This window comes from Mirounga angustirostris, unplaced genomic scaffold, assembly GCF_029215605.1.
Source record: "Mirounga angustirostris isolate CCGP_5_RB_7025 unplaced genomic scaffold, mMirAng1.0.hap1 SCAF_2, whole genome shotgun sequence".
NCBI classification, from domain to species: Eukaryota; Metazoa; Chordata; class Mammalia; order Carnivora; family Phocidae; genus Mirounga; species Mirounga angustirostris.
Genome location: NW_026991710.1, coordinates 98,458,724 through 98,474,727, shown reverse-complemented (window position 1 = coordinate 98,474,727; position 16,004 = coordinate 98,458,724). Strand labels below are relative to the sequence as shown.

Sequence of the window (16,004 nt, the reverse complement as noted above, 5' to 3'; positions counted from 1 at the left end):
TGACAAAGATTTAAAGGTTAATTTAATGGAGAAATATAAGATTCTATTCAACAAGGGGCTGGAACAACTGGATGGCCGTATGAAAAAATGAACTTTGACACCACTACACATAAAACACAACAATTAAATCAGAACGAGTCACACAAAAACTTAAAGTTTATAGGAAAAAACAAAGGAGAAAATCTTAACCTTGGAGAAGGTAAACATTTCTTAGGACATCAAACAGGGGCGATTAGAGGGCTCAGTTGGTTGAGAATCTGACTCTTGGTTTCAGCTCAGGTCATGACCTGGGGATCATGGGGTCAAGGGCTCTGCAATGAGTGTGGAGCCTGCTTGAGATTCTTTCTCCCTTTCCTTCTGTCCCTCCCCCCACTTTTGCACATGCACACACACACTCTCTTTCAGAAAAATAAAAAAAGGATATCACACCACAGAAGAAAAAAGTTATAAAATGGGCTTCATATCAAAATAAATTAATAACTTCTGCTCTTTAAAGGTTACCATTAAGTATTATATTCCATTGAATGGTTATACCACAGTTTATCCATTCACTGTTGATGGACATTTGAGTTGTTTCCAGTTTTGGTTATTATGAACAAAACTACTATAAACATTCAAGTACAAGTTTTGTGTGGACATAATTTTTTTTTTTTTTAAAGGTTATCTTTTTTTTTTTCTTTAAGATTTTATTTATTTGTGTGAGAGAGAGAATGAGAGACAGAGAGCATGAGAGGGAGGAGGGTCAGAGGGAGAAGCAGACTCCCCACTGAGTGGAGCCCGATGCGGGACTCGATCCCGGGACTCCAGGATCATGACCTGAGCCGAAGGCAGTCGCTCAACCGACTGAGCCACCCAGGCACCCCATAATGTTTTTATAGGAGTGGAATTACTAGTATCTATGGAAGTACATTTTTAAATTTGTAAGAATTTGATAAACAGTTTTCTAAAATGACTGTTCATTTTGCATTTCCATCAGTCTTCTGTGAGAGATCTAGCTATTCCACATCTTCACCAACTCTTAGAATGGTCAGTCTTTTTAATTTTAGCTATTCTAACACATGAGTAACAGAATCTTATTGTGAACTGAATTTGTATTTACTTTATACCTAATAGTTTACTGAGTATCATTTTTTAAGGGCAGGGACTCAGCTTCCTATGGTTTTCCACTCTTGGGTTCTTGCACACTGAGCCCACAGATTTTTTAAATTCCCGAATTTTTATTTAATAGAAAACTAAACCTTTATTTTAGTTATGCAAAAAAAAAAAAAAAAAAAAAGGAATTACAACTAATAATGCATGCACACAAAAACCTTGCGATTCTTTTTTTTTTTTCATTTTGCGCTTTCCTTCTTTCACACCTACGGCTGGATTCTCTTTCATCCCAAACTCCAAAAAGACCTTGTTTGACAAACTCAGACTTGGAAGGCTCTCGTGTCTCTCACTATTTTCTTCTTTCCATGCCTGCTCCCTTCCTATGGTCAGTAGCTGTTTGCCTTCTTCTAGCTGCTCTGGCTACTCAGCTCCTGATGTGTATTACAAAGGTTCACGAGCCGACAAGGCAAAACAAACTGCACTTCGTATGACAGGAGAGAAGGGAGGCCCCTGAGGGGATTCTCCTGACTGACTGTGAGGCAAGAATGATACTGGGAGTACTCCTCTCACCTTGTCAGGCCAGCCCTCCAGACGGCCCTTCATGCATTCCCATGAGCCACCAGGGCACTATGCAGTATGTACATCCAAAGACCCAGGAGTCACTCAGGGTGGTGAAGTCACTCACAGCTACATGAGGCTTGAGAAGTCCTCCTCCTACCAGTCCTTGTGACACTACTGTTGAGTTTCTTTGCTAATATTAAGACACCTGGGTCAGATTTACTTTTCTCATGACTTTCTTTAAAGGTATGTAAGGTGACCAACTACAGTATGGTGTGACCTTGGTAGCTCTCTGTAGGACTTCCTGGACCCACCAATTTTCCTTTCATTTGGCCTTGCTGCTAAAAAAAAATTTTGATAGAGCCAAAACACAAAAAAACAAACAAACAAACAAAAGCACCCTGGAAATAAACCTATTAAACTCTTTCTGGAGCAGAGCATCAACTGTTGTGGAGTCATAGGGGACAGGAGCTCTCAGGGAGAGGGACACATCATGGTTGGGGAAAAGGAAGAAGAAAAGGGATGTGGAGGTTTTCAAGTTAAATTTTACATGTCACAGTTTGCCTGGGAGTGCTTATTCTCTCCTTTTCTCTACCTCCATTTCTGGATTAGAATCATAAGGAAAATGCTAGGCAAGTCACATATCTATTATGAGCATATTTCGTGTGTGTGTGTGTGTTAGTTTATGTAATTTAATTTTTTTTAAGTTTTTATTTAAATTCCAGCTAGTTAACATACAGTGTTAGTTTCAGGTACATAATTTAGTGATTCAACATTTCTACACAACACCCGGTGCTCATCACAAGTACACTCCTTTGTCCCCATCACTTATTTCACCCATCCCCCACTCCCCTCCCCTCTTATAACCATCAGTTTGTTCTCTACAGTTAAGAGTCTGTTTCTTGCTTTGCCTCTCTCTCTTTTTCCCTTTGTTTGTTTGTTTCTACTTAAGTTCCACATATGAGTGAAATCATATGGTATTTGTCTCTGACTTACTTCACTTAGGATAATACTCTCCAGCTCCATCCATGTCATTGGAAACGGCAAGACTTCATTTTTTATGGCTGTACATGTATATTCCATTGCATGCATGCATACATCCACCCTACTACTTCTTTATCCATTCATCAGTCGATGGACATTTGGGCTGTTCCCATAATTTGGCTGTTGTTGATAATGCTGCTACAAACATTGCGGTGCACGTATCCCTTTGAATTAGTATTTTTGTATTCTTTGGCTAAATACCTAGTAGTGCAATGCTGGATCATAGGGTAGTTCTATTTTTAACTTTTTGAGGAACCTCCACACTTTTCCAGAGTGGGTGTACCAGTTTGCATTACCACAAACGGTGCAAGAGGGTTCCCCTTCTTCCACATCCTCACTGACATCTGTTGTTTCCTAGTTGTTGATTTTAGCCATTCTGACATGTGTGGGGTGATATCTCATTGTAGTTTTGATTTGTATTTCCCTGCTGATCAGTGATGTTGAGCATCTCTTCATGTGTCTATTGATCATCTGTATGACTTCTTTGGAGAAATGCTCATGTCTTCTGCTCATTTTTTAATTGGATTATTCATTTTTTCAGGTGGTAAGTCTTATAAATTCTTCATATATTTTGGATACCAACCCATTATCAGATATGTCATTTGCAAATATCTTCTCCCATTCTGTAGGCTGCCTTTTAGTTTTATTGACCGTTTCCTTTGCTGTACAGCTTTTTATTTAGATGAAGTCCCATTAGTTTTGCTTTTGTTTCCCTTGCCTCAGGAGACATATGTAGAAGGAAGTTGCTACGACTGATGTCAAAGAGGTTACTGCCTGTGTTTTCCTCTAGGATTTTTATGCTTTCAAGTCTCTTATTTAGGTCTTTAATCCATTTTTAATTTTTGTATGATGTAAGTGGTCCAGTTTCATTCTTCTGTATGTTGCTGTCCACTTCTCCCAACACCATTTGTTGAAGAGACTGTCTTTTTCCCATTGCATATTCTTTCCTGCTCTGTCAAAGATTAATTAACCATATAGTTGTGAGTTCCATTCCGAGTTTCTATCCTGTTGCAGTGATCTATGTCTATTTTTGTGCCAGTACCATATTGTTTTGACCACCACAGCTTTGTAAAATAACTTCAAGTATTATAACTTGAAGTCCAGAATTGTGATGTGTCCAGCTTTGCTTTTCTTTTTCAAAGTTGCTTTGGCTATTTGGGGTCTTTTGTGGTTCCATACAAATTTTAGGATTGTTTGTTCCAGCTCTGTGAAAAATGCTGGTGGTATTTTGATAGGGGTTGCATTAAATGTGTAAATTGCTTTGGGTAGTATGGACATTTTAACAATATTGTCTTTCCATGAGCATGGAATGTTCTTCCATTTCTGTCATCATCTTCAATTTCTTTCATGTGTGTTTTATAGTTTTCAGAGTACAGGTCTTTCATCTCTTTGCTTATGTTTATTCCTATATATTTTATAGTTTTGGGTGCAATTGTAAATGGGATTGATTTCTTGATTTCTCTTTCTGCTGCTTCATTATTGGTATGTAGAAATACTACAGATTTCTGTACATTTTGTATCCTGTGACTTTACTGAATTTGTGTATCAGTTCAGGCAATTTTTGTAGTGGAGTCTTTTAGGTTTTCTACATAGAGCATCATGTTGTCTGCAAATAGTGAAGGTTTTCTTCTTCCTTACCAATTTGGATGCCTTTATTTCTTTTTGTTGTCTGATTGCTATGGCTTGGACTTCCAGTACTATGTTAAATTAACAGTGATGAGACTGGACATCCCTGTTATGTTCCTGACTATAAAAGTTCTTTTTTTTCCCCACTATGATGTTAGTTGTGGGTTCTTTATATATGGCTTTTCTTACATTGAGGTATGTTCCCTCTAAACCTATTTTGTTGAGGGTTTTTATCATTAATGGACATTGTGCTTTGTTAAATGCTTTTTCTGCATCTATTGAAAAGATCACAGGGTTCTTATCCTTTCTTTTATATTAATGTGGCGTATCATGTTGATTCATTTGTGAATACTGAATCACCCTCACAAACCCAGGAATAAATCCCAGTTGACTGTGGTGAATGATTTTTTTAAAATGTATTGTTGGATTCAGTTTGCTAGTATTAAGTCCTACTGGTTGTAAGAACTCGCAGAATTTGGCCCTTCTAGTTTTCAAAGCCAAATGTTATAGGGATTTGTCTTCCCAGTGTGATAGTCTGTTTCTCTCCCTTCTCTTCACCCGCAAGTCCCTCCCTTCTACAGACAGCCTGTGATCTGTTTAGCTCCCCATCATGTCTGCCCTTCCTACCCTCTTTGAGGTGGCCTCTTCTCTACCTTTAGTTGTGGAGTTTGTTCTGCCAGTCTTCAGGCAGTTTTCTGGATTATTTACATTGATGTGAGTGTTATCTAATTGGATCCATGAAACGAGGTGAGCATAGGGTCCTCCTACTCCACTATCTTTCCCTATTATCTTTTTTGCCCATTTTTAATCAATTTGTCTTTCTTTTTTTTAAAGATTTTATTTATTTATTTGAGAGAGAGAATGAGATAGAGAGAGCACATGAGAGGGGGGAGGGTCAGAGGGAGAAGCAGACCCCCTGCCGAGCAAGGAGCCCGATATGGGACTCGATCCCGGGACTCCAGGATCATGACCTGAGCCGAAGGCAGTCGCTTAACCAACTGAGCCACCCAGGCGCCCCAATTTGTCTTTCTTTATTGAGTCGTAAGAGTCTTTATATACTCTGGATATAGCCTTTATTAGATATATGCTAGACAAATATTCTGTCCCTGTCTATGGCTTGCCTTTTTATTCTCCTAACAGTATCTTATTGAAGAGCAAAAGTTCTGATGAAATCCAATTTATCGATTATCTTTATGGTCCATGTTTATTGACTGTTATCCAATAACTCTCTCTACACTGAAACAGAAGTTGTAACATTCTTGTCTGATACTTCCATCTCTGCCATTTTGGGTCTTTTTTTTTTAATGATTTAATATTAGAGCTGGCCTGGACATGACCTTGGATGTCACCTGATTATTACCCAGAACCCTTTTTTGAGGGTAGGAATGGTGAGGTTGATGAAGTTCCTGAGAGAACAGAAGGTGTACTTCATTTCTCTACCTTGCTTCCTCACCCCCATATCATGTGATTGGAAGAAATGGAGTAGTGGAATGGGTCTGTTTCTATTAATACGGGTATGGGTGATTTTCCTACTTCTCCACATATTTCGTAATTTTTTATTGAATACTATCTTGAAATGCCATATTGAAATTTAATTGAAATTTATATTTTTGGGTGAATTTTGTTGTGTTCTTTTAAAAAGTACTGGACTTCATTCTGGCATTTGTTAAGTTATGTAGGATCATCTTGGTCCTTTGAAGACTTCATTTTAGGCTTTTTATGCCAGGTCCAGAGCAGTATTCAGGCTAGGTATAATTTAGCCCCATTATTAAGGTGGTACTTTTCTGAGGATTCTATTTGTTGCTCTATGCATTACAACATCTTTCCACTCTTGCTGGTGTGGATGCAAACTATTCCTAGCCCTGTATGAATTTTGAAAATCGTCTGACCTTCTGTTTTCCAGTAATTCTTTCCCCCACCTTGTGCAGGTTTGCTCCACACGTCAGATCACTATTCAGCCAAAAATTAAAGGGGACCCATCTACCAATCTCCAGAACTTTCCCTCTGTGCAGTATTCTTTCTGGTAATCTGTCCAGTGAATTTTAGCCATCTTGGCTTCCTGAACTCCAATCTCGGTTTCCTCAACTCAATGAGATGTCTAGGCTTTGTTTGAGTTCCACCTCCCTGCAGTGTAAAAACTATCTGTAGGCAGTAAATGGGAATAATAATAGGGCTCATCTTGTTTGTTTCCTTTTTTCTGTTCAACTGCCCGCTATCCAATGTCTAAAAAAGTTGTTTCATCTATTTGGTTTTCTAATTTTTAATATTGGAGGGGCTACTTCCATAGCAGTTCATCCTTCATAGAAACAATTAGAAATCCACTAAATACTGAATATTTGAACTTCTCCTGACTTAGTAATTCATAATGCTGATAAATGGCCCTTTCTTCTACATTAAAATGAAAGCAAATGGAATTGTACATCATTTGCTTATAACAGTGAAATAATTTGTACTTTAAATCCATTTACTGCTTAATAATAGGATTCTCAAAGCCAATACATCCAGGCATAGTACTGACAAGATCAACAGTTTTCAAACGTGGAAAAATTTGAATCTCCTATAGAACTTTAAAAAAAAAAAATCAGGTATTGGCCTCTACACCTCTGAATTGAGAATGTAAGAGTGCAGGCAGGTACCGGTTTTTTCAAAAGTTCCAAAGGTGATTCTCATACATACTCCTTACTACAAACTATTATTCACTAGTTTTCTAGATATTATAATGTTTGAATAAGTTATTTACCAAAAGATATAATATGCATATCTAATTCTGAATACCATACACAAAGTTTGAAAAGGCAGTCATAATAATTTAAAAAACAAGCAGATTTTCATCACTAATTATACAAAGCAATTGTGAATCATTCACAAAGAAATACACAGAGCAACTATGTATCAGACAAAATGTATCAGACATATGAATCAATGACAGTTACATATTTGCATTCTAACATTTATTAGTCACCTTTTTTATTATTCTGGAAATGGACTGGCTTAAAAGTTGGCTTTAAAATAAACCAGGTTTCAAAAATTAAAAGGAAGTATGAACTTAACAATACTATTATCATTAAGGTTATTATTTTATATAAGAAATGTTTACATACAATCATTTTTTTACATATTATGTAATACACATTTTATATATTATTTCATTTATTCCTAAAAAGTAAAAGTCACAATAATTATCCCAGTGAAAGTGTCACTTACCTCTTTCACATTTGCATCATCAAAAAATACCCATTTGGAACTCTTGGTATGAAAAGCAAAGGCACAATAATGTCGGCTGGTGTAGCAGATCATACCAACTAGGTGAAGTTCACTATTTTTGGCATTTTCATCAGTAACTCTATAAAAAAGCTGTTTAAAAAATAACAATGTATATTTAATACTGTATCTTTTTAAAAATGAGGAACAATAATTTTGTGAGTTATGTATTTGACTATCTATGAAAAAATTTCTTATGCAAGCTTCCCTAATTCAATATTATATTAGTACAGAAGGTATCACTGAGATTGTACTGAATAGAATTACTCTTAACTATTACTTAATATTAACTATAACTATTACTCTTCCTCCAATAAAATGAATTCACTACAATTTAGTTCAGTAACCCAGTATCTTGACACTTTATATACATAAACTGGAAATGTGGGATAAATTACACAATTCCTAATAATTTTTGATTGAATCACATATTTGAACATACATGAAACATATTATCTAAAAGTTAATTATCTAAAAGTTTAATTGTAATATAAACCAATTCAAAATATATTAAAATGTTAATAAGCATATTAAGAGATCAGTGCTGTAGATGATTTCTGAATCTTAAACCTTTCTAGGTTAACATTTATACTTGTCATTACCATACACACACACACACACACACAAAGACACACATCACTATCATCATTCTAGAGTAATACAGAATTAGAGCATGAGACAGTTTATAATTGAAAGCTATTCCTAGTCTATGCAAGAAAGGCATTCCAGTTAGCCTGATTTGATGAACTTTATCAGCATTATATCTGAATGTTATTTTCTTTAGAAAGAAAAGTTAGTTCTGAAAAACAAGTGTATTATAAAACATGAATATGTTTTAAAAGAATTTAAAAACAAAAAGGAAGAGAATGAAAACAGTTGAGATACCCCAGGAAGATAAAGATGTGTTGCTAGATTCCGAACAACATCTTCAGTCAAGTCAGAATGCTCAGAATCCCATACTAAACCAATTGTAACAATCTCTGGGCAATTCATTAAAACACGGCGAATTTTTATTTTTTGGCCACAGTTACTCTAAAGAAAAACACAAAAGGCAAATTTTGAAATTACTGAAATAGATATACCATAGGTAATGCCTTATACAGTTTGTATTAAACAGTAACAATCTTTACATATACCAGAAAATTATTTGTTCAGCATACTAAAATTCACTTTTATCAAATTATTTGTCTAAGTATTGATTAAAAGTAAGTTTATTTTAAATCGAAGTACTTTTCTTTGGTATTTTTTAAATCTGTTAAAACAAGAAGTCTATCTAAAAAAATGAGAAATAGAACACTGAAGTCATTAATAATATTACATTAGAAAAGAATGGTACCATTTGTAATGTTTAAATGAAAATAAATAAACTTTCTCTTTAGTCAAACGATAGATTTCAGAACTTAAAAAAATTAATCAGGGGGCACCTGGGTGACTCAGTCACTTAAGCACCCGACACTTGATTTTAGCTCAGGTCATGATCTCAGGGTTGTGAGATCAAGCCTCACCTAGGGCTCCATGCTCAGCAGGGAGTCTGCTTAAGATTCTCTCTCTCCTCTCCCTCTGCCCCTCCCCTCCATCACTGCTTGCATGCTCGCTCTCTCTCTCTCTCTCTCAAAAAAAAAAAAAAAAATAATCAGCATACACTAACTTAAATCCTTCACAAAGAGTTTTTAAAGAAATAGTGCTCAAATAAATAGCTCACATGGTATAAAGAGTTGCCTAAAATAACACTGAAAAAAATAAATTCTTTTTTTTTTTAAAGATTTTATTTGACAGAGAGAGACAGCGAGAGAGGGAACACAAGCAGGGGGAGTGGGAGAGGGAGAAGCAGGCTTCCCACAGAGCAGGGAGCCCGATGCGGGGCTCGATCCCAGGACTCTGGGATCATGACCTGAGCCGAAGGCAGATGCTCAACGACTGAGCCACCCAGCCGCCCCTGAAAAAAATAAATTCTTAAAATCAAGTCCAGGTATAATTAGTATTTTCATGGTAATTTCTGAGTATCTATTTTCAAATTTACAAACATAGAAGCACACTAATATTCTCCAAATTATACTTACAGGACATTTCCTATAGTCATCAGTCGTATTTGCTGCTTGCAGCAATTCTGCAAACATATCAGGCTTAAAACGTTCATGCCTTTCCATCATTCTTTCTACCTCATTGCTACAAAAGAAAGCAGCAGTTTCAAATGTGTACTATGAACTTTAAAAAGATCTAACAAATTAGGCATGAAAAATACCAAGTTATCAATATGGGTATGGTTGCTTTTTCTGTCTTAAAACAGGTTCTGTTTGAAAACTATAAAGTAAATTTCCATACAGTGAAAAATTATGAAATTTGGCAGGTGTATGATGAAAAAAATTAGGTCAAGAATAGAATAACACTAAATTTTACCATTGTTTGGAACTACATGAACGAGGTGATAAGATGATCCATCTGGAGGTAGTTCTAAGTCAAATGTTTCTATTATTACTTAACAAGTAGGGACTTGAGTTTCAACTTTGGCCTAACAAGAACAACAAATTATTGGAAAAACTTCCTCTCTGGCCTAAAGTTCTCAGAAACAAAGGTATCATTTTCAGCTAACAGAGGGGTCCTTTGCTGATTAATGCAGAAGTCAAAACCAAAACTATTTAGGCCGGGCTTGTGCCTTATAAGTGCTAACCATTTCATTAGAGCCTAGGCAGGATATCTGTGCCACTTTTTGTTTAGTCTACTTTAGAATCAAATTTTTATATATCAACGTATTATCTTTAAATAACTATTTAAACATTTCCAAAAAGAAATGTAATAAAAGCTCAAATATCCTTACTACTTTCCATTCTAGATGCTCTGGTTCTGCTTAGTGGTAATATTAACTATCCTAGAGCTGGATATATTTTACAGTTCCACGGTTTAATATACAGTATTCAATAACAACTAAAAGCACCTATTCTTCTAAAGCACTTCACAAGTATATGAGAAAGCACTAAATCTGATAAGCTCATTCAAATTGTACATTCAAAATAGTGTTTTTGTTAACATTAAAAATGATGATTTATATAAAGCCTGGAATTCTGTAATTGGTATCCAATACTTATTACCAATACAAAGAAGGTGATTATAGTTGACACTTAAACAACATGGGGTAAGGGGCGCCGACCCTCACACAATCCAAAATTAGCATATAACTTTTGACACCCCCCTCAAAGTTAACTACTCATAGCCTACTATTAACCAGAAGCCTTACCAATAATAGTCAGTCAATTAACACACACTTTGTGTTATATGTATCATATACTATATTCTTCCAAAAAACTGGAGAAAAGGAAATGTTATTAAGAAAATCATCAAGGGGGCACCTGGGTGGCTCAGTTGGTTGAGTGTGAGACTCTTGATCTCGGCACAGGTCTTGATCTCAGGGTTATGAGATCGAGCCCTGGATTGGGCTCCACAAACAGCAGGGAGTCTGCCTGAGATTCTCTCTCTCCCCCTCTCTCTCTGCCCCTCCCTCTGCTTGCGTGTGCACGCTCTCTCTCTCAAATAAACAAATCTTAAAAAAAAAAAAAATCTAAAGAAGAGACAATATATTTACAGTACTGTACATATATTTATTGAGAAAAATCTGCATCTAAGTGGACCTGTGCAGTTCAAACCTGTGTTATCTGAAGGATCAACCATAATTAGAGTTCAAAGTCTGGTTTCTTGCAATTGGTGGTGTGGACCAGGGACAGACTAATGGAGCTCCAACTCTTGTTACATAAGATACTGAATCAAAGCACTGTCATTTTATATAAGAGTTTCCGAGTAGGCTTAAAGTTTTACGGTTTGTAATGTGTGGCCTATCCTTGTTCAAACACCATCCTACTTTTCATACAAAGTAAAAAAAAAAAATGAATCTATAACTGACTGAAGTTTAGGGAACGCTTCCCAAAACAATGCTCCCCAACTCTGTATATATTAAGACACTAAACACACTCAAATAATCAAATTGCTATTGTTCAATAATCTTCAAGAAATATTGTGTCATATGCAAAATAGCCAGGAAGTTTAATAATATAATGAAACAGATAAGCACCTGAATTTCATTTTGCACAATGATAAAAATATTGGTAGCATTTAGTAACTAACTTTTGTACTAATGTATTGATTGATAATTATTGATCCATGTTTTGTTTTTTGTATCAAAATGCCTGTAAATATTTATGATTTTACTCAATGTTTATCATATATCAAATATTTATATTTTCTAATACCTGTGAGGAAGTGTTTAAACTACTCTTATTATGTAAAGTCTAGGGATCATTTTGGATCTCTAACTCGCTAATGTTTCATGGGCAGGGAGGGAGGGGACAGGCAAGCATGGCAAATTTTTATTTCAGGTGAATGTTGAGGCCTTAAATGAAATAAATCTAACGGGGAATTAATTTCACCTTTTTCTTTCTTCTCTTCTTACCCTGGCTTCCATCACCATGAAGGGACATGGAGCTGACGGGAAACACTGTTACTACAAAGATAACACCTTAGGAAAAATGAAGAAATCACGTGCAGCTCCATTTACCATTGAACTTGTCATTTTAAGGTCTCCTTTAAAATTCCCAAAACTTGCTATAAATATAAAAAGATACAAATTTTGACTAATATTTGGAAATTTCATCAAGTGTACAGTTTCTGGCCAAATCAGGAACAGCCAGCTGAGACAGATATCACTTAGTACCTCTGATGGTTGCATATTTTCAGGTCTAAGACAGAGAACAGATACTCACATATGTTATGGTTTTATAAAATAAGTGCTCAATGTGCTCAAATGCGTTATTAACATCTTCGGTAAACATGCTTTAGTAGGTTCTTACCATAGGGCTGTTGTAGAAATGTACCGCACAAATTCTGTAAAAGGTAGAGGATCTGATGATGCTCCACAGCTGCGACACACACACTACAGGTAAAAACATATGTTTAATTTATCAACCATAAAACATAAATATAATATATATGTTACATATATTTAAATATGTAATATATATGTATAAATGTATGCAAACAAACGTAATAATAACAAAGAGAATAACTAATGAAGTGGTTAAGCCATCTCACCTGTTCATACAGAGTCATAGCAAACTTCTGGTGAGTGATACAAGACTTGGAGGTACACATGTCTGCATCTCTGCTTGGTACTATGTGAAAATGAATCCTCTCCAATATATTTTCCTAATTTAAAAAATTAAAAGACAAACGAGTTGTGAATCTTACAGATGACACTATACAATATAACTTTTTAACTTTACAAATTTTAAAAATCTTTTTAAGATTTTCCAATTTGAACAGTGCCATATATACTGTCAGCTTTCCAGCTTTCCTCTTTAAACAACCCTTCAAATGCTGTTCAATTATTCACCCTTTGTAGTATTAGCTTTTAAAAAAAAAATTTAATGAAAGAAACATTATAATGTAACCTATGATTTTAATAAATATTTTAAAAATCCTTTAAAAAATCAATTCATGGTGGCTAACAGCTAGAATTTAATACTAGAAAACATGTTTCCTATATTTCCAGCATTCTCACATTAGGGAAAAGCAGTTAATCTTTCAAAAATCCTACTTGGAACATTTTTATAGTCTCTATAACTCACATTAAAATAGCAATGATAAAGGTTTACAAGACCTACACTAACATCCTAATGCAAGGAATCTGCCCTGCAAACAAATTTCAAATTTGTAATACAGATCAATAAGGAGTATTTATTTCTTTAACAAATAAGACTTCTTTTTAGCAAAGCTTATCCAATGGATTCTTTTTTTTTTTTTTTTTAAAGATTTTTTAAATTTATTTATTTGACAGAGAGAGACACAGCGAGAGAGGGAACACAAGCAGGGGGAGTGGGAGAGGGAGAAGCAGGCTTCCCGCAGAGCAGGGAGCCTGACGCGGGACTCGATCCCAGGACCCTGGGATCATGACCTGAGCCGAAGGCAGACGCTTAACGACTGAGCCACCCAGGCGCCCCTATGGATTCTTTTAATTAGCTAACTTAACCCCTCTCCTCTGCCCTAGGAAGTTTAAAAGCATTCAATTATTTAAACCTAAATTTCTAGGTATTCTATGAATTATCCTATCTCGTATTAGTACATTTCATTTAAGTGAAAATAAACTACAAAGTTTGGTATTGTACAAAATATATTTATATTTTAAGTAATGGATCAATTAGGAACAGAAATATGAAAAGCATATTTTATGACTATGTGTGCTGTTTTTGACACATTTTGATCAACATGGAAAGTATGCTATGCAGTGCACTAGTCAAAGAGCTTTCCATCTGTCCAAGGAAACAGTAAAGATGCTCATTAAGGAAATAACAGGGGCACCTGAGTGGCTCAGTCAGGTAAGTGGCTGACTCCTGGTATCAACTCAGGTCATGATCTCAGGGTCCTGGCATCAATCCCTGCATCGGGCTCCACACTCAGCGGGGAGTCTGCTTGTGGATCCTCTCTCTCCCCCTACCTCAGGCTCTCCCCCCACTTGTGTGTGTGTGTGCATGTGCACACACGTGTGCAAGTGCACGTGCATGCGTTCTCTCTCTCAAATAAATCTTTAAAAAAATGATAACATATAAATGCCAAATAAATTCTATAGATAGTAAAATCTACAGAAATCCAGTGAATTTAGAAGACATACTTGAGGAATAGAACCACCTCATAGGAGGGAAAATTCCAGGAGGAAATAAAGAGGTAAACTGCAGTTTAATTGTAAACGGCCTTAAATGTCAGGAGAGAGTCCAGATTTGAATCACAAGAATATCTGAAGGGCAAAGATTAATCTGAAGAAAATTTTATTAATCTGTTGGCCATTAAAAAACACTATAAGGGGACAGGCTGAAAGGATACAAGTAAGGAGGCTTAAATAATGCTGAGAGTAGGGGCCTGAACTAGTAAGAAGTGGTTTCAGGAAAATAATGTGTCAAGGAAAACCTTAAAAGGTTTTCTGATGAAAAAATGTATAGAATTTGCTAAATAGATATAAGACTATGAAAAAAAATGGCTACCTCTTTAAATATAGGTAACATCTAGAAGACTGACACATTCAATAATCAACACACATATATGTAAAGTTTAGTTACTACTCAAAGGAATGCTCTACTTATCAATATTGTGGTAACACAGAACATCAACCCCAGTCATGATTCTCAACCCAGAGTGAGAGGTGTATCAGAACTGCTGCCCGCCCCCCTTGACACAGGACCAGAGCATGGGGACCCCGCTAGATGGGATGGCAGGCGCAGGGGACCTTCCTAAAGGAAAGGATCAGAAACATTCACAAAGGAAACGAGCCATGTTCACTGAGAAACAACTGGCAGATTTAGAATTCTTGTTCAGCAAGAACCCATACCCCACTCCCAGCCTTCAGAAAGAAATGGCCTCGAAACTGGAGATACATCCCACCATACTGCAGGTTTGGTTCAAGAACCACAGAGCAAAAGTCAAGAAAGCCAAACAACAGCAATTAGCTGGGGTGGAAATCAAGACTAGCTCTTCCAAGAGACACACGGATGCCACTCCAGGAGCCCCCAGTGGTGCCTACCCTGCTTCCCTAGTTTTATACAGACCACCCCATACCTTCCTTCCAACTCAGCACATGCTCCAATTTTAAGGCTCTCCCAGACCATTCTTTTGGCCACAAAATAGTCCATTTCGGCTACTGCCGAGATCCTAACATCTACTCCCTATGTCCCATTACGGAATTCCAAATTCTTTCCACAAGCTTCACTGCTAATTCTTTGGGTTCTTCATCTCCACAAAGAACTTAGTGAGCAAAGCCAGACACAAAAGGTCACCTACTATAACGATTCGCAATGATTCCAGACGAGAGACAGAGTCGGGATCTACGCAACACGGAGGCATTTCAGAAACGGGCTTTGTGAAAACAAAAGAAGACCCACAAGTGCCCGTGGGGTGGAATTGAGTGGCAAGAGTCGCTCAACAAACTACTGCAATGGGCACGTTTCATGTTGTAATTCGGATGGCAGGAACCTGCATGTATAAATTCATCCAAAGACACAGAACTGTGATATTGTATAACATACACCACAAAAACCAATCACGTGACAGGACAGAAGCGTCAGCTAATGCTACGCAGTCACCATTTTGCAACATATAAATGTATCAAATCAACACATCATACAGCTTACACTTGTATCTCAGTAAAGCTGGAGACAATTTTTAAATTATATCTCAATAAATATATACAATGAGACTACTGAAAAAAAAAAAAAAAGAAAAAGAAAAAGAACTGCTGCCCCTGATAGCTGCCCACCAAGAACCTCTTCTCTCCCAAAGAGAATCATTGCATGTAATGAGAAATGCTACTGCTGGGAATGTGTTGCACATATAAACCCTGTGGAGGCAGAACACTGACTTAAGTGACATAATAATTTATATTTAATAAATGT

General features: G+C 36.3%; 1 protein-coding gene and 1 pseudogene across 8 annotated transcripts in view; one reads left to right on the top strand and one right to left on the bottom strand.

Annotated features, from left to right (window-relative positions):
• Positions 1 to 16,004, bottom strand: part of USP53 (ubiquitin specific peptidase 53) — a 132,780-nt gene that overhangs the window by 86,610 nt on the left and 30,166 nt on the right. For all 8 annotated transcript variants that reach the window (XM_045880515.3, XM_045880514.3, XM_064584982.1 and 5 more), the window contains 5 exons: positions 12,658 to 12,771; positions 12,417 to 12,499; positions 9,642 to 9,747; positions 8,467 to 8,613; positions 7,525 to 7,674 (listed from right to left, as the gene is read on the bottom strand). In XM_045880515.3, coding sequence (XP_045736471.2) covers positions 7,525 to 7,674; positions 8,467 to 8,613; positions 9,642 to 9,747; positions 12,417 to 12,499; positions 12,658 to 12,771 — 600 coding nt within the window. The remainder of the gene's footprint in view (positions 1 to 7,524; positions 7,675 to 8,466; positions 8,614 to 9,641; positions 9,748 to 12,416; positions 12,500 to 12,657; positions 12,772 to 16,004) is intronic.
• LOC123847704 (divergent paired-related homeobox-like) lies at positions 14,825 to 15,362 on the top strand (annotated as a pseudogene).